This window comes from Melanerpes formicivorus, unplaced genomic scaffold (assembly GCF_026170545.1).
Source record: "Melanerpes formicivorus ecotype bairdi unplaced genomic scaffold, bMelFor1.0.p_v2 SCAF_24, whole genome shotgun sequence".
Lineage (NCBI taxonomy): Eukaryota > Metazoa > Chordata > Aves > Piciformes > Picidae > Melanerpes > Melanerpes formicivorus.
In genome coordinates, this window is record NW_027142376.1 from 12,152,666 (window position 1) to 12,172,433 (window position 19,768).

At 40.5% G+C, this 19,768-nt stretch overlaps 1 protein-coding gene across 2 annotated transcripts in view; it reads right to left on the minus strand.

Moving 5' to 3' along the window:
• The window catches only part of OSBPL10 (oxysterol binding protein like 10), a 109,883-nt gene extending 104,107 nt beyond the window's left edge, over positions 1-5,776 (minus strand). For both annotated transcript variants that reach the window (XM_068152922.1, XM_068152921.1), the window contains exon 1: positions 5,409-5,776. In XM_068152922.1, the coding sequence (XP_068009023.1) occupies positions 5,409-5,719 (311 nt within the window). In that variant the 5' untranslated portion in view covers positions 5,720-5,776. The remainder of the gene's footprint in view (positions 1-5,408) is intronic.
• Positions 5,777-19,768: the final 13,992 nt, after the last annotated feature.

Below are 19,768 nucleotides of genomic sequence, written 5' to 3' on the forward strand. Positions count from 1 at the left end.
TTTCCAACAACAAAAGAAAGAGATAAAATTCCACCTCCAGCTCTTTAGAACTGTCTCCTTCTTTCCAAACTCAGCAAATACATTCTGGAAAGTTTTATGCCACTACACAAAGCCCTATATAGCTATGCCAGAAGCACACTAAGACAAAAAGATGGAAGGGTTGGTGTTAATCCAGTTTTAGTAAGAACACCAAAAATCCCATTTCAGCAAAATTCACAAACATTAAACAAGCACATGGCTATTTTCTCCTTCTCAGATACTTGTCTACTATTAGAATCCTGATGGTATAGCTCATTCTACATTAAAAACCAGTGTATTTCTCTAAGAAACATTTCCCTCCCAGCAGCTCTATTGGTATACCTGTATAAATAGTTATGTATTTTGTTCAGTAACCATCTACCAATTTTTTTTACACTGAAAAAAAGGGCCACATTTCCTTGATGGAATTGGACTGTGACCACTGAAGAACCAGCAAATACTAGAGGTGTTAACTACCCCAAAGCAGCATGGCAATCAGATGCATTAATCCCAAAATTCTGCAAAAAAATGGACTAGCTGTTTCAGAAGGAGGGAGAGGAGATTATTACTGTTTGAAGTATTTTCATCAATTCTCCTCCTAAGAGGTCATAATCTCTTTCTCCAAAATAAATATAAACTTTCAAAAAGTAAAACCCATTACACAGATTTGTAGGTGCTCTAGCACAAACCAGCGTTGATGTATTTTATCAACATACTGAAAAAACAACCCTCCTGGAACAGCTAGAGTCAGAGCTGAATAAGCTCTGGGAGCCAGGTAGTCAGGCCCCCAAGTACCACTAAGGTCTGCTGGTCCTTTAGTTAAAGAACAGTCTAGCTGTTGTTTGGGGCACTGGAGAAAAGGAAAGGTCTTCCTGAGATGGCAGCAGTAAGATTGCAACTGTTCTCCACAACTACACAAGTAAAGAGACCACAGCCCTGTGAAGCCCAGTAAAGGCATTGCATGTGCACACCAAAAAAAAAAAAATCCCTAAATTACTCCAAAAATACATTCTTTTGTTGACAAGGAGTGTAGCTAACCCCCAAAACAAGTCTGGTGGTGCCCAAGCACGCAAAGTACATCAGGCACAATTCATGCAGACTAACTAACACAATGTGTTTCTTGACTGAGGAAACAAGGTCAGAGTACTGCACTAGGTAACTCCTGGGCTACACAATAACCTACACATATCAGATCAGGTCAGAAAGCAACAACACCCACCAGCAGGGACTCCGTTTGTTGTTACAAATCCAATTTTAAGCCCAGGCCCAAATGCAGATGATCCAGGGGCTTACACACACTTGTAGGACAAAACCCTATAAGGAGGTTTTGCAGGACATGAGAGGATTCTAGAGACGCATACTTATCCACCAAACCCTCACAGGATGTTAGGGGTTGGAAGGGACCTATGGAGATCATAGAGTCCAACCCCTGCCAGAGCAGGCCCACAGAATCTAGCACAGGTCACACAGGAATGCATCCAGCTGGGTTTTGAAAGTCTCCAGAGAAGGAGACTCCACAACCTCTCTGAGGAGCCTGTTCCAGTGCTCTGTGACCCTCACAGTGAAGAAGCTCCTCCTCATATTGAGGTGGAACCTCCTGTGCTGTAGTTTCTATTCATTGTCCCTTGTCCTACCACAGGATGCAACTGAGAAGAGCCTGTCCCCTCCCTCTTGATACCCAGCCCTCAGATATTTATAAACATTCATTAAATCCCCTTCCAGTCTTCTCTTCTCCAGACTAAAAAGCCCCAGGTCTCTCAGCTCCTCAACTCCCATTTGAAATACAAGCTACCACCTCTCACACGACTCCCACTTGAAATACGAGCTACTACCCTACCATACACATAGAACAAAGCAATCCCGGTAGAAATGCTTTGTAACAGTACTTCCATTCTGAGAACATGATTATTTGTAATATCATAGTAAAGACCATCAGATGTCCAGATGTCTCAGACCAGACAGAAGCATTCCTATGTCAGCACACCTGTGTTTTATGTTAAGTTCTGCTTTCTGCATTCCCACCTGTGTAAACCCAGAGAAAGGTGCAAACTTCAGTCAAGATACTCTGGATGTCCAGATCCCCCTGACATATTTACCACACAACAAACTGCATCCAAACAATGGAACAAAAAGAAATGTTTCCATCTGTTTGTTATAAAGGTGAAGAAGAACCTCACTCATTTCCAGATCAGGTTGCTCCTTACCTGCTGGAGCAAAACAAAGATTTCTTTAAGTAATAAACAACAAACCCTCAGAAATTCTTAAAATAGGAAGTAATGCAGCCCTACAGATTGACTATATTTGAGGCCTTTAATTAATCAGTTAATATTTATAAATGCAGTGTTATGCTTCAGTATTCATAGTCTTATTTTGTGTGAGTCAACGGATTCTCTTGCGTATACCTCTTAAAGGACAATTTAAAAGTTACTGTAATTCAAATTACAGCTCTTTCTTTAGACTTGTGGAGGTTTAGATAATCTAGGAATGCCTTTCAAGTTCAATACTACAAGGTATAAACTAACATTAATACACTTAAATTACTTGGCCAAATAGATATGGAGCTTTAAAGAAGCACATTCCAAATCCATGATCACTGAACTCTGTCAGGTTTTGCTTTGGTTTTCCATTTTATTTATATTCACACCATCTGGTTGTACTCATCATGCAGTTAAACAACCTTGTGCCTTTTTTCAGATTAAGAAAATGCAAAACTAATTTGTATGACCAAACAGTAACACAAACAATCTTGACTGATTTGCAGATGCCAGCTAGAAAGTCACTTTCCAACTCTTACATACTGATCCAATCTGCAGAGAACACACTCAATAATCGAATGCTGAAGGCCAGATAACCACACTGGAAATCAAGGATCACTACTCATTTATTGGTCATTACACAGTAAGATCATTTTCACATACCTCAAGTTTCAGCTCTTCTGCTTAGACCTTTTATCAGATTCCCCATCCCAAACAAGAGATACACACACTGATGGAACAGACCAAAGAACAAACTAAAAAATTTACTTAGCCTAAAATCTCTGTCTTCATAAACCACTTGCCCAAACAGCCAGATTTACAAAATCTCAAACTGGCAATTGACAAAGCATGGTAAGGTAGCATTGGAAAAGACTGCTAAAAAAGAACAGACTTTAATTTCCAAGTGCTACAGTAGAATTATTAAAGTGACATTTACCCTCTCACAAATTATATATGCTGTTACAAGCTGTCACCCTTATCAAAGATTTAATCAGTTCCCAAATGAAACAGGCAGTTCTAGACTCAAAGATTTATAAGCAACGACCTCTATTTGGCAATTTCATCAGACAACATAAAAATCACAGTAAAAAGCTGAGGTGTCAGGGGGACAAAAAGGGGAGCAGATTGACTTCAAACTCTTAAATCATGCATTTTAGGTATCAACATGTGTTTATCTGGTTTTTAAACAAAAATACAGGAGGACAGCATAAATCAACAGATGCAAGACTAATGTGAACCTACCACAGAACTGCAGTAACCAAGCATAGCCTAAAACCACCATAAAGGGTCTTCTCTATGTCTACACTGAACCAATCTAGTTTTATTTCGATGAATATGCATCTAGTCATAGCAAAGGGTCCTTTACCTGGTCTGCAAAGCCAACTTGACACACAGAATCAAGATATTTGCTTTATTTTGGTTCTACAGAAATGGGTGCCAGGCCATAAATTGCAAATCCAGCCCCCCATTAGCTCAAGCAGCAGCTTTTAATATACAGTACAAATAGCAAAGAAATTGTATGTGATTAGTTACATATATATTTGTATGTAAGCTACATCGATTACCTAATTCATTATACTAAGGTGGTCCCACATTTAAATTCTTCTCTTACATGTGAGGGTTTTTAATATTAAAATCACAAGTTATATAGAGGACACCTCGAAGTTTTCCTCTTAGTCCAAATCTGTCTCTGGTTTATGTAAAAAGGCCAGAAAGAGACACTATCTGCAAAGTTTGACACAAGTTTACTGCCTTTAAATACTGCTCTTATTTCTGACTATTTTAACCTTCCAGGACTTTCCATCTTTTAGTCTTAAAGGCCATCCACGCTTGTTATCCAGGTTTCAGTTCATTATATGCTTATCCAGCCTAAAAATTTTTAACTCAATCCTTCTGACATCAGTACCAGACATAACCATTATCACTTACTGTTGGCACACCTATGCATGCCCTCCAGTGTATGGAATTAAACTAGCTCCTGAAACCTTTCAGGAAGTACTGCTACAGTACTCTTACTACCGATGCCCAGCATCAGTCAGCATCGTAGCATCGCTGGTTTAACTCTGTTGCCTATAAATGCTTTAAAACTGTCAGAACACCAAAGTTCTAACCCCTCTCATGTTCTTACTGCTTGGTATCACTTAATATAAGCAACACCAGGTTTTGGTAGGTTTGGGGGGGGTTATATTGCTTCATAAAGGTTTGTAACTAGTCCTGTAAATGTTCCTTCTATAGCATTTGCTTCTCTTCAAAACCATCATTGTAATGCTTTACTTAAAAAGTTAGTTTTGATATTCATCATCTATCCCCACTACAATGGCAAAGTTTAGCAACAAAAAATACATCACTAATAAGAAATATCCTCTCTTGATTTCAACAGATACAAATATAGCATTATTAATTCCACAGTGTGGCCTCAACTATGTAAAAAAATTTGCTTCAACACACAGATTCAAAACCTCAGGTCTTCCACAGATGCACATCAGCCTGTCCACACCCAACAAATTGCAGGACCAGGGCCTGTCACTGCATTAACATATAAATAAGGACTTGTCAGACTGGAAGGGCATAGCAACAGAAGGGATCTTCCTGAACACACAGCTAACTGTCCCCAGTGTCCTACCTCGCAGCAAAAATAATAAACACAAGCATGGCATTTTTCCCATTTAGTCTGGGAGCCTCTCTCCAGTTTTCATTCTTTAGTTATCCGAGACTTCACAGGAGACTGATGTGATAGAAAAGGAGCTTAAAGACGGAACGCTACCGGGAGAGCAGTAAGTGAAGCATTAGGCATTCCATGCCCCCGTCCGCACCTGGGGCGGCAGCGCTGTGGCCACAGCTCCCTCTGCGCTGCCCTGCGCGCGAGCGGCCCAGTACCGCCTTCCTCCCTTCCCTGTCCTCACACCCAACGGCTCCTCCGATCGGGAAAACAAACAAGTAAAACAAAATGAAGCAAAGCGGCCGCGCAGGGGAACGGAACCTGGCCTCGGGCAAGACCGACGATACAGCCTGGCCTACCTGCCCACAGTGGCCAGGGAGGGGTCGAGGCGGGGTGCGGCGCCAGCTGCCCGGACACCATCTTGGAGCGGCTAGGGGCGAGGAGAGGCGCCCACTGGGGCCAGCCCGGCCGTTTACCTGCTCTGCCAGCCCTGCAGGAGGTTGGTGTATTTGCTGAGCGTCCCTTCCAGCACTGGCTCCCGCCGCCTGCCACCGCAGCTACCGGGCGCCTGCGCGCCCCCTGGGCTGGCCGCCGCGGAGCTGGGGCTGCTGCTGCCGCCGCCGGCCCCTCCACCTCCATCCAGTCTCCCTGTGGCCGCCGCCCGGCTCGGCAGCCCGCGGCTCGCGGAGGATGACGAGGGAGAAGAGCCCGCCGAGGTAGGGCGGCTACTACTGCGGCTACTGCTGTTGCTGCCGCCGCCCTCGCTGACCGCTGCCGCTTTCTCCATGGGGCCCCGCGGCGTAAGCTGCGAGCCCGCTTCGGCCGCGGCTGCCGCCCGTGCCCGGCAAAGCCCTGACTCAGAAGCGGCGAGGAGAGGGGCGGTGCCCGAGGGAGAAGGGGCCGGGCCGCGCCGGGCGAGGGAACCGCCACACCGCCTCCTGGCGAGTTGCTGAGGGCAGTTGGGCGGTGGTTGGTGCCCCGCGTCTCCGAGAGTGCCTGGCCTCCCGAACCAGGGACAGGGTGCTGCCCGGCGGCGGGGGCCGGTCGGCAGCTACGGGCCGCGGGAGCTGCGCGCACAGGCGTGGAGACACGGTTTAACACCCCCAGCCTGCCCGCTGCAGCCCGGCGGCACACGGGAGTGCTTACGCACCCCCAGCAATAACACTGCGTGGCACAGAGATGACCCCGAGGGAAAGTACTCAGCACACAGGGTGTGGAGCAAGCGTGCTGACCCACAGCCACAGGCTGATGGCACTGGGAGAGGGGGCCCTGTGTGCACAGTGTCAGGGCCCCGTGCATGTGGCAGGGAGGGGAGAGCCCAGCTAGGCCCAGCAAACGCTGCCTGCATCCCTGACAGGCCTCACATGCACACCACAAGACACACACATGTGAGGAGCAAAGGAAGCTGTGGCTCTCCGGAGGGTATACACATGAAACACCACCAGAGAGGAGGATTCCAGGTCATAAAGCATATGACTGGCACTTGCAAAAGCTGTGCCCACCAGAGCACAAAGCATAGCACTGACTTTCTTGGTACACATCGATACACATCACTGCCCATTACCCCAGAGCGTGACACCAAGGAGGTAACTGCCACACATACCCTATCAGTCATATAATTCATCCAGACTGCAAGAAATATTATTGTGGGTTGTATCATATCTGAAAAAAGAGGATCACTGTAAAAAACTAAGCACATCCTTGTGCAGTCAGCTCAGAATAAATCCACATGGCTATGCACTCTGAAGATCACTTCCATGGCCATTTTTGCTGCAATAGTCAAGTGCCTCACTGTTGTTACAATATGTATTTTCACAGCGTACCAGAGATGTAGTTATTCTTGTTATCATTTTATAGCTGGAGACCTGAAATACAGAGGAGCCCAGAGAGTCTATGACAAAAACTTAACTGGACTTAGCTCCTGTGCTCTAACCCTGTGAAAAGTTTACAGTCCTGTACTAGAGATCTTTTTGAGTGCAGAGAGTGTCATGTGCCTCCTGTATTCTGCACCTCATAAGATACTCAAACCATCTGAATTCCACACACAGTTAGAGGCCTATATTTCCCATATAAATCAGAATAGAAAAGAAGGGCTCCTAACTTAGATTCTCCCAGTTTTCACTCTGGAAAATTCTGCCATATGTGTTGTGGTTGGGTAGCTGAAGTGTTGGGCAACCTGATCCTGAATTTTGGGTGGTTAAATGTCTCATGTTGTAGTTAAATACTGAGGCGATGCAGTCTGGAAAATTGAATTTTAATGTAGTGTTTGCTTGCTGAAACATTTAGTGCATATCTCTTGCAGTACAAAGATTATGATCTCAGTTATTCTTTAAAACAAAATAATTTAGAGCAACTGCTTTTCCAGGTGAGAGCTATTACTTAATAAGTTCATGCACAATTTCCCAATCATTGTTTACTGTGGAAAGAAACTCCATGACTATGATCTGAAAATCCTCACACTTAGGCTCATTCTTCTGATGACCACAGAAGACATTGGAATGAGCTAGGTATGCTCCTTGAGGAAGCTTGAGATTCTGCTCGCTGGAGATAAGGATGAGACCTCTTTATTTTTCAGTTATAATGACAGCCCAGAACAGCAGAACAAAAAGCTTTAAGGTAGTAACAGTGTCATAATATCAACCACTGCAACACACTACCTACATATGTTCTACATTATAGGTAATGAATGTGGGGTGTTGTTTTGCCTTGCACATAATTTATTGGAAGAGAACTGTGTCAGAAAAAGAAGCCACCATACACAGGTATACAGAAGCTTCTCCATACCTTTCTGTACAATAAAGCTCCAGTAACAATGGTTTCAGGGTGTTTCTGGAATGAAAGTAAATATATCATGTCCCCAGGAGAATTTATCAATATCCCCAAACATTCTTCACTGCTACTAGAGGGATTCCTGTGATAACATAGCAAGTCCTCTTACAGGGTATAAACTAGTTAATAGAGGGGAAACAAAACACTGAATAAATGGTCACTTTCAAATAGAAGGAATCCACTAAGCAGAGTTGGGATCTGTGATTCTGTGGTCTGTATTAATCAGTATCTTCTTAAATCAGAATCCCATCATCCAGCCAGTTAAAACTAGAATAAAGTGCAAAAAAACAGAAGGATCTACCAGTAGTGACTAAATCACTGATAAAATTGCAGCAGAAATTTCATGCTGCTAAAAAAACAAAGTCAAGCACATAGGAGGAAAACAGCTTTTACTGTGATTATGATCTATAAATTAGCTACAGCCTCTCAAAAAATGAGATCCTGGAGTAATTTTAAATAAGCCTCTGAAAACCCCATCTAGTGTTCAAGGGTAATCAAGCAAACAGCTGTAAGGAGCTCATTTGGAAAACAGAAATAACAGCACACTGCTATATAAATCTATAGTACAACCAGTATCTGTATACTCTGCATTTGTAATATTCCTTCAAAAAGGACAGAGTAAACCAAGAAAATATATAACCCCCAGTTCTTCTGTAAGGAGAGAAATAACTGAGTAGGGTTTTCACTTAGAAAAGAGACAACCAGCATAAGAAATGGTATTGTGGCTAATAGGTATGATTCGTCACTGTTTCTCATGAAACAAAGGGCCAGGTGGTTTAAACCAAGTACCAGAAAAATACTTTTTCATGTGATCTGTACTTCCAAAAATCTTTGTTACAAAATGGTTTTGCATGCCAAATGTCTACAAAGATTAAAAAAAGCAATTGTTTTTGAAGAACCTTTAAACAAGGTTTAAAGTCACATCTGCACCAAGCCTGCTCTCACTAGTGCCTCCCCAATTCTACAGCAACTAACACAGAGTGAATGCAGCACGTGGAACAGTGCACATCAGCAGGATGTCTTCTGGTCCTTCCTCAGATCCAGTTCCATAGATTCCTGCAGTTGAGCTCCTCTAGCATGGCCTTTTTCAGAACACAGTAAAAAAACGTTGATGCTATGTTCTGCCTTACATAATGGTTTCACTTAGACTTAATCAGCATGTCATCCATGAGCGGAACACTTCTTAGCTAAGAATTTCATGAACATAGAGAAGCTACCATTAACTTTGCAATCTGACAACTTTAGCATTAGTTTTGCTGAATCAGTATGCAGCTTACCCTCCCTCCTTGGTGCCTGTAAACCTGCAACGTATGCTAAGCATGTCTCTGCCCACTAAGGGTCAAATTCAAGATCAGGCTGAGTTTACTCAGTGTCACTCTCTTGTACTGTATCTCAGACCAGTGTTCAAGCTCTCTTTCATCCCCTTTTATTATTCATAAGGCATGAAGCTGAATATCACTGCAAAACCATACAGTTTAGTGTCCTTATACTTTCTAAATGAAATATCTGTGCACTTGTAAGCTTATCCTAATTTGCCAAACCATGTTTATATCCTAAAAGTATTTCCATAGAGCATTCACACTGCAGAGGGTGTATTTATTGATAATATAATGCTAGTTTAGGCCACTTGGGCTCTGAATTCATACTCCACCAACAGCAAATTGTATAGTTGTTTGATAATAGTATACAGTATCTTATAGCTTAAAAACCAGTCTCATTCAAATAGGACCTAATCTCTATGCCTGTATTCATGCACAGCAGAGCTGTATTCTACTCACATCATCTTTAAAACTACTATTTAGGTTCTGTTGGAATTCACCACACAATAAGATGACAATTTAAAATAAAAAATAGGCAAGTACCGTGCACTAGAAATTTACACCAAAACACAAACATTTAAGTTTCCCTGGCACTGACAAAAGGAGGAAAAAACCAGTTAAAACTTCCTAACTACTTGCACAGAAAGTACTTTGGATTACTAACTCCACTCTGCAAGCAGTGTCATCTACCAAAAAAAGATATGTACCAAATCCAAGTTCCTAATGCAACATGACTGACTCCTTTTATACCTACAGATCTACATTTGCACATTAGAAACACCAGTAGATACTTCAATACGTGTAACTGAGATATATAGACATGACAAAAGGCGTGTTTGAAACACTTTCTGAAACTGCCAACTGTTGTATTAAAACAAGGATAATGTTCACTCCCTTTTTCATGACAATGTTTTCGAAGTTAGGCTTTATGAGTAACATTAATACAAAATGCAAGAACCCTAGAGCCAATCAGGATACCTATATTTGAAGTGCTTTTTGCTATCAAAATAAATCTCTAGTAAATTCAGTAAATGACTGAAATGTATTTTGCCATTCAGTTCTACATTTTTACTCTCTCCAATAAAACCAGTCAGTAAGTATGTAAAAGGCAGTCAAACTTGACCTTTTTTTACTATGTGGGGGTTTATTTTCATGGGCATTACACACTGAATAACTCTGGAATGTGTGATGTATGCAGTTATACCACGTTAGCGATGATACTTTGTTTGCCAAGGTTCACTGCTGAGGCGTTTTAATTTTGCTGATAACAGATGAATTATAACAGCTTGTGAAAAACGCATGAACCAAAACTTTCTTACATGTTACAATAAATAAAATCAGTTTGTTGTGGCTTTTTAAATAGCATGAAAGGAGTGTGGCACATATTGCCTAATTGCTGAGCTAATTCTTTTGTGGTCTGCAGGTTTAACACTGATATAACAGATAGGCAACATTATGTTCTGCATGACCCCACAGCACAGAATGGATTGTTATCTTCACTGATTCTGAAGAACAGTAGAAACTGACGTTTATAAAAGGCTGACAAGGTCATTTATCTAATCCTCTTCTGGATGCTGGACAGAAAAAAGAAATCTTTTTTTCTCCCTTTTCTGTAGTAAATTTGCTTGTAGTGCTTGCTTTCTCATATCATGCTCAGCCTCGACAGGAGTATCCAGTGGACATAACCTCAAACATGCAAAAAGCTGAGTTATGATTCTGTTTCCCTGTTTTCTAAAACTCAGCTTTGATCTTTGACTTTTGAGAGCCTATTCCACAAAACTGAATGTGCTTCAGATGCTACAGTGCTTAATATGAGAAAAGTTGCCACAATTTCAAAGAAATAAATTTTAGGGGGTTTATAATAAACAGACTGCAAGTTCAGGAAGCTGCCATTTTTCAACTTCACTTTTCCTGACCTTGGTCTTTTCCATAGGGGATGCCTGGAACAGGCACTCTTAGATGCAGATTCACAAATCCAGACATTTGAAACTGAGCTCTGTCAGCTTCAATCAATCATAAACTTCCCCCTACAATTGTGATACTACATTACAGCCTAAAAACAGGGCTATGCTTTCACAAAAGGAGATAGCATTAAAGTTATGGAAGTTGATAAAAGAGATTACAGATGCTATAAACCTGAAATGACAATAGGAGGAAGAATCCAGGGGTCTGCATGCACAGACAATTTTCTTCCTGGATAAGACACACAGGAGACCAGGGAAATTTTTCATTTTTCTGACATTCTGTTTGTGTGACGTGAAGACAAAACATCTAATCTTACTATCCCACTGAGGAAAAATAGGAACCACTTCTAGGGGACCTTGAAATCCTGATGAGGAGAGGTCAACCTCTAACTGACAAGACAGGCACTGAATCTCTACAGAAAAAAATCTCACAAATCTTTGAAGCTGTCATGACAAACAATATAACAAAGCTTTGAAGGATTTAAATAACAACTTTCCCCTATCCAAATTAGACTTCACTTAATATGATATCAAAATAATTTTAAAATTCTGTAAGTTCTCCATATAATTTTCAAAACAATTCATGAAAATCAAATACAAGAGATCTGAGGTTTTAGTATAAATATCAAATGGAACAGGAAGGGCCTACAAAGGATTATACACCCCTTGTGTGGTGGTTTTTTTTTTTAAAGACTGCTTAAACAAAATCATCTAAAAGCTGTAAACTTGTACAAAGCATGCACTTCATACACTGGAATTGGGTCTTCTTATGGGAAAACACAGCCCATATACTAATTTACTATAATCCCAGATTCCTTCATGTTCTGACAGAAAAATGGGGCATATAGGCAGAAGCAAAGACAAGAAGCTGTCAGTTTGAAAGAGTTTCATAATTTTTCTTTGCTAACAATGACACCACAGTCAGAGCACCAGCAAGGTCTTTGGCAGTTGCTATTGCCTTATTTTTGCCAGAGAGATCTGTTCTAACCAAGTTTAGACAACACTTTGATAGCAATACAAGTAGCTGGTCTACTTTAGAATTCCCAGTGGAGGTGGAGCTGCTCTAGTGTCAGTCTAAGAGTGTAATGGGGAGTTTGCCAAAAAAGACTAGGTTAGATGCAGTCTTCAAAGGCTGCACATCAACCACACATGTCAAAATCCTAGCAGTTAACTGCCAGGAAGTTTAAAACCAAAGGAGATATAGAAAATAAGTCTCCTGACATAACCACAACATTTTCTCAGTCTTGTAGACCTTCAGAAGGAAAATTGATGTTATTTGGTGATGCAGTACATCAGAAATAAAACAGAGGTCATCAACTACTGAGACAATCAAGTGTTCCAGGGTAATTTGAATCCTAGGAAAATATTACAAAGGGAAACCCAAGACATTGCACAAGTCAAGAGAAGGATTTAAGGAAAAAAAATTGACTGCATGAAAATAAAATGATGCCCTGATGTCCCAATATTCTAAGATTCTAAGATTATATTTCTTTAGTAGTCTTGAAGGAAAATACCTCTCCTACCTACACAAATTTTATGTGAAACACTTCTGACACACTCCTTAAACCCTATTTTCACAAATTACAGGAACTGTGTTTTTGTATTCAGAGGCACTAATGGCCTTATTAATTAATAATTACGGGAAGAAATACACAAAGCAATTTCTTTCCACTTTGTTTCTTCCTAACATTTCCCTATTGCAAAATTAGCAGAGGTCTCAAAAGTGGAAATTCTATGTTGTTTAAATGCAGTACAGGTCCTCAGGCTTGAGACTTGCTAAAAGGAAAAAACTAAAATGAGTGAAAGGTAGAAAAATGCTCTTGCATCAGCCTCTTTCTCAGGAAAATTATCCACTTTAGTGTAAGTCAAGAGAGCTAAGGTTAACAATTTCATTTTCTTTGGCCGAGTGCAGTTTGCTCCAACTTGGTGCAAATAAACAGTATAGTACAGTACAGGAGCGGTTTACAAGAAAAGAGATGAACATCTAATTATAATACAGAACTAAGGCAGTACATTTTTCATTTACAATCCATAACACAATGCCATTGATTTTTATTCCTTAAAGAATAATGTGTTTGGTTTTTTTTCTGATTAATGCTGCTCTTATCTATCCAGGAATGCACACATGGAAAGACTAACTAGGAAGATGTACCTTCCTCTTTCACTGGCTTCTGAACTCTCCCTACATTCTCTGTACTGGTAGTGGCACCCTTTGTGAAGAGCTGCACCTCTGAGAAATGTTTCCTATATAAAAGAGAAAATTAAGCAGTTCAAGACCAACTGGAATCAAAACACTTAATGAGTTGATCTCTGTTATGCATCATATCTACCAGGCTCTACTTAATGTTGCGTAACATCAGAAATAAAATGCATATTCTAAAGGCTCAAAGCTCTAACTCTTTAGAAATACAGCAGCCAATGGAAGTTCACTGTTATATGGTGTAAACAAAATCAATAGGTATCATTACAAGAAAAACTGACATTGAGAAAGTCTCCCTATTGTGGTGGCTGGCTATGAAATACATGGTACATTTAGGCATCTTCTTTTACTATAGGTCAAAGGAGTCAGTGAAACTGCAGCATATAGATGTAAGAAATACAGTAGTTATGTCATAGAATAAAATGCAAAACATGTGGTTTCATTTCATGTGTAAGATTACATTAGAAGTATCTATGTCCAAGGAAAACTGAAGAATCTATTATTTTTTTCTCATGAAGGAAAAGCATATTAACATCTAGGACACAACTACAAACTTCAGAAAATACTTAAAAGACTGGCAGGTTTAGAATTGTATCTGGACACCTTACAGTTAGCTCAAGATATACAAATTTCAGAACAAGGCATTCTAATTCAGCAGACAGAAGTGACAATTCAAAATGCCAGTAAAAGGACAACTCAAGTATGAAGCTCACATTTACAAGGTAATAAGAAATATGCATAGGAGGCTCAAAATCAAAGTCAAGCAAACTAACATGAGTGTGGTAGCCAACACAATCTAGGAAAACGTGTCACAAAACATGTAGAAAGAGAAGTAAAAATCTTACACATTACGTCATTTTGCAAGGGTGAAGTAGCAGAGTGCACAACAAAAATGAGATGATGAGGGCCTCATTAATTCTAACTAATTTCTCATAGGAGTTGTATCAGCTGATGAATGGACTGTCAGCTAGAAAGCAAACAGGAAATTTATTGCTTTGTGCAGCAGTGTCCATCTTAAAACTAAGGTATTGCCACAATTGCAGTTTCTACTAAACCACCACTAATAATAGAAGAGAAGCAATGGGACCTAGATCTCAGTGGTCAGCTTTTCCCACTGACAGCATATATTAATTAGGCTATATTTCTATAAATTATAACATTGTCAAAGAAAAAAAGCCCCAACTTCTGGATTAAAAGTAACTAATGTCCTTGGTCTTACTAAGGAGGCCACATTCAGAAACAAAGAGAGAGGAAAATAATTCAGATTGTTAGAAGACATCTTCCCACAGAAAACAGAAGTCCTCACAAAGTATAGAAAAGAGCTGGAGAAGTTCAAGCACTTCACATTTCATGTCTCCAGGGAGGTTCCCCCTGGTTAAATATACCATGAAAATCTGAACACCTTATTTAGGGAGCAAGCAGAAGAACCAAAAGAGCAAAAGCATTTAAATATCATGGAAAAAACTATTCAGCTTTGGCATGGATTCCAAATAATTCTGTAAATATTTAAAAAGGGAACGTGTGCCATTTTCTCAAAGGGAAAGAACACCCAGGGAACATGGCTGATGTCAAAGATTTTTCTTTGCTGAGTTCGCTCTCAAAATCCTCCAGATGCATCTCTAATAGCCCATCCTGAGAAGCTTAGGTATTTCACTTTTCCCTTTGAGAAAAGACTAAATCATATTTAATCCAATGTTCCAATAAAATCTCCACGGTTTAAAGGCACAAGAAAGTGTCCACTTAATGAGGTAATTAATGACTGGAAAGTCAGTTTTCTGTTTTATTGCTAATTGGACAACTCACAGACTTCAGAAGATTTCTAATTGCATTACTGATGATGAATTCTGGATGGTCAAAGCATGCATGTATCATGCACACTTTAATGCCTTCAAGGCCGAGACACTAAAAAATTTTGAACTTTCAAATACTCTTTCAATCTTGAAAGCTAAGCCATAAGCTACGTTACTAAGTTCACTGTTATTACAGGCATGCAAGAGAGCTGTATGGGTGCACAGACAAAGAAAGACATTGCGTCATCTCTACTAGCAGTGAATATGAAGATCTGAATCTCCAAAAGAATTGATAATATTTCTTCTAAAAGATGCAGCATGTTTTATAGCAGTTGAGAAAAAAACATACAAATGAGAAGAGGCTTCATTATCTGAATGAAATTGAGATGAAATTGTAAGCATCACCATAGATCATCAGGGAATTTTTGTATTATTACTGCTTATTTTGCTGTTGTTTCTCCCACATCCAAGTAACCAGCTGAGGCATCACTCAGGAATTTGGAACTCAGAGCTCTTTTGTAAACGCCTCTGTTGAGAAGGGACCTAAACTAGCTGTTGAAACCAATTAAGCTATCCACAAACTACAGATTTTTAGCTTTGCTATGGAGAACATCCCAGTATTTCTTAAATATAAAAGGTACAGACTCTGGTCAAAAGTGGGAGATTAATTTATTTATTTTTTTAATTACCAGTTTTAAGAATTGCAATAAAAATGGACACATGAATTGGCTATAAACTTTGGTTTGGGCCATATCTTGTTTAGAAACCTTCAGTCTAATGTCTCCTTTGTCTCCAGCTTGGTCTTTTGTTTAGTCAGTTTGCAGATAAAGTCTGTAAACCTGTAAAATCCCCATATGCTTGAACTTAAGCTGCACATGACAGAATTTATTGTAGGGAAAGGGCAACTCCCACTAGTGCTAAAGGAGCTTCCTCACAGCACACTAAATTAATCTCCAGTGAACATCATTCTTGGCTGATTAATATTGTATTCTTCTTATGAAGTTGTATTCAAGAGTCTGTTGTTCTTTTACTTCTTTTTGTTGTATCTGCCAAAACCAGTGTTAACAGGCACTAAAAGTTAATGGAAAAAGCTATCCTGTACTCTCATGTCAGGACACTGTTGGGCACCAATGCATTTTTCTTTGAAAAAAGTGATATTAAGCACACTGAAAAGCTTTGGTTTACATACTCAGACTCTGCCGTCTTTGAAAGTTGTTTCAGAATCCCCTGGCATTTCACAGTTTATGGCAAGTGTATAGTTTTCAAGTAAACACAAACATTGAAATGGGCGACCGTTATTATGGATGCTAAATTTGGCCTAGGTGTCAATACTCAGGAGGTTAATATGCACTGACTCTTCCACAGAATAACAAACCAGAAAGCTGGAACACCCTCATGGGAGTTTGTATCCTTAGCAGATAAGGTAAATAAAGCCCTGCACCCTTGAGTTACAAACTAGCTGCAGCAGATCATTCCAGGGAGGACATTTCATGCTGGCTCAGTTATGTTGATAACAGGGTTTGTATGCTGCTGGTACTGTAAAACTGCACAAACTGAAAGGTTACTGAGATTGTCACATTCGATGCCAGGAAGGCTTTGCACACATTAGGATTGCACAGCTTTATTTTTGGATGTGCAGCAGTGGAACAGCACGGATGTAATAACAGGCAAAAACACAGCCCACTGCTGGTGAGAATTCAGATTGCATCTTACTAAAGGTGGCCAGAGGCAGCGGGAAAGCTGTCCAACCTTCATCACAGAGATGACTAGGCTTCAACTGTCCTGAAGATCTGTTGTCGAGAAAAAGGTCAAATTATCAAAGTCAGGTACCCACAGAATTACAAAGGCAGGAAACCATGAAGGTTCTATTTTGAAACTATGGCAATGAGGATGCAGCATCCCTGAGAACAGAAGGCTGTAACTAGTCTTTAAGTGAACTTGCTGGCATGAACTGTGGGCATTGTTCTTATAAGGTTTGGGTAGAAACTGTAATAGAATGCAAGAGTGATCATGGATATATTGATAATAAAACTAAATGTATCCTTTAGCTGCCTTAAGCTGATTATTATCATATGAAAAACCACACTTCCTAGCTAGACAAGCTCCCTACCCATATAAGACCATCACCCTCTAAGCATCTGTAGTTAATTTAAAAGGAGCTATACCAACTGGAATGGAATGGAATGGAATGAGCCAGGTTGGAAAATACCTTTGAGATCATCAAGTCCAACCTATCACCCAACACCATCTGATCAACTAAACCCTGGCACCAAGCACCCCATCCAGTCTCTTCCTAAACACCTCCAGTGATGGTGACTCCACCACCTCCCTGGGCAGCACAACCCAATGGCCAATCTCTCTTTCTGGGAAGAACTTCTTCCTAACATCCAGCCTAAACCTCCACCAGCCCCCTTTCCATGGCTTCCCCTCTGCTTTTACTGAAGTTCTTGTTCAGTACAGCTGTACAATCTCACAGGGAAGGCCACCATGAAGAATCCACGAGCCTTGAACAAGGCAAAGACGAAGACCTGAAACTTCAGTGCCTCTTGTGTGCTTATGTCCCAGTCTCTCATACCCACCCAAAGGTGAACCTCCCCTTTTCACAGCTCCCAGCTCCACACAGAGCTTTTGTTTCCCCATTGTTTCTGGATTTAACTACATTCACCACCACTCTTTGGGCCCAGCCATCCAGCCATTTTTTTGCCCAGCAAAGGGTTGACCCACAAAAGCAATCAGCAGCCAGTTTCTGTAGGAGAATGCTGTGGGAACAGCGTCAAAGGCTTTACTAAAGCCAAGGCGGACAACATTCACAGCCTTTCCCTCATACACCAATTGGGTCACCTTGTCATAGAAGATCAGGTTTGTCAAGCAGAACCTGCCCCTCATTAACCCATGCTGATTGGGCCTGATCACCAGGTTGCCCTGCATGTGCTGCGTAATGTCACTCAAGATGATCTGCTCCATGACCTCCCCTGGCACCGAGCTCAAACTGACAGGTCTGTAGTTCCCTGGATCCTCATTCCAGCCCTTCTTGTTGATGAGTATCACATTTGCCAGTCTCCAGTCAACTGGGACCTCCTCAGTTATCCAGAAACACTGATAAGTGATGGAAAGCGAGCACTCCCATCAGCTCTCTCACTACCTTTCATTAGATACCATCTGGCCCTATAGACTCATGTATGTCTAAGTGGTGAAGCAGGTCACTAATCATCTCCTCTTGGATCATGGGGACTTCATTCTGCTCCCCATCCTTATCTTCCACCACTGAGGGCTGGATACCCAGCAAACATATGGTCCTACTGCTACAAACTGAGGCAAAGAAGGTCCTAAGGGTCTCATCTCAGGTTTCTCCCAGCTTTTTCTCATGACTTCACAATTTACAGAGTGGTCTAATTGAAGACTAAACAGTAGTGCCACACCCTAGTTGCTTGTAGTTACTTGTGAACAGAGGCAACCAAAGGCTGGGAGATAGGAAAATGGTTCCAGAGAAGGCTTACAGAAGAAGATGAGTACACAATGGTCAAGGCAGCTAGAGCCTGTGGGCTCACTGAGGGTGACAGCACCTTAGTTAAAATGTTTTGTAAAAACTTATTATCTAAAACCCCCAAACTTACTAGCATTTGAAAATGGAACAACCTTGTCATCTCTCTTACTCCTTTTGCTACATCAAATGTCCAAGAGCTCGCATTTTGCTTAAAAAGAAATAAGTTACTTTCTGATTTAGTACTTTAAATTTACTATTTCACAGTGACTTTATTTTTTATTGTTTCACAATGTTTACATAGTTTTCAGTTCAGTTTCACAATGTTTACATCGTTTTCAGTTCAGTTTCTCTTGATAGGTAAGACAGTTCATTTCACTGGCAACTATTTATCCTTGAAATCACAAAATAGTCAGACAAAGTAGAGCAAGACTAGGAAGTCTGAGGTGAGAATGAGCATAAACGAGAAACATTTCAATGGAGTCATAGCAAAATAAGCACCTGTAAGAAATGGGAAAGCAAGTTCTGTGAAGAAAGGATGAAGGGAAATAGGAAGTGGAGTGGGAGTTGAAATCTAAGTGGGAGGGAAGGTAAAACATTTGTGCCTCTTGGCATATCATGGCCTCTGTGTGCATTTCTTTTTTGACTTTAAAGATATCCAGCAGTCACTGGCAATAAAAACAATCAACAACTAAAACCCAAACCTAACTCCTTCCCATTCTGCACACCTTCAAAAGAATCAAAGACTGTGGGACATGAAAAGCACTTTCTTAATTCTATTATTCAGTTACATCTGTATTTGTTTAATTTAAGCAGGACCTCATCTTTATGTCTGTGTTTAAGATCCTGTAGAAACTGATGTGTGTTATAAAAATATTAATTATTATCTCTTAAGTCTTTTTCCCCTTAAGGTCATCCACCTAGAGGCTGAGCTGTGCTACTCAATCCATATCCACAGTTAAGCTAAAGAGCTTATACCAGTGAAGTCAGTTTTGCCAGTCACACACACACCAGAATGTATGTTAAGAGAAATTCCTACAAAATCAACAGAATTTAGATGCACTTCAAGGCCTCGATATGTTCCAGTGCAATGATTACCTAATTATATATAAATCAGATTCCTGTCTTTTGTACAGAACACTAAAAATAAAATAAAGTGAAAGGAAGCAGATATTTAAGACTTTAATATGTACCCTAAGAAAACACTTTTTTTGATAATCTAGTCAATGAGAAAAATCAGCACATTAAATGGA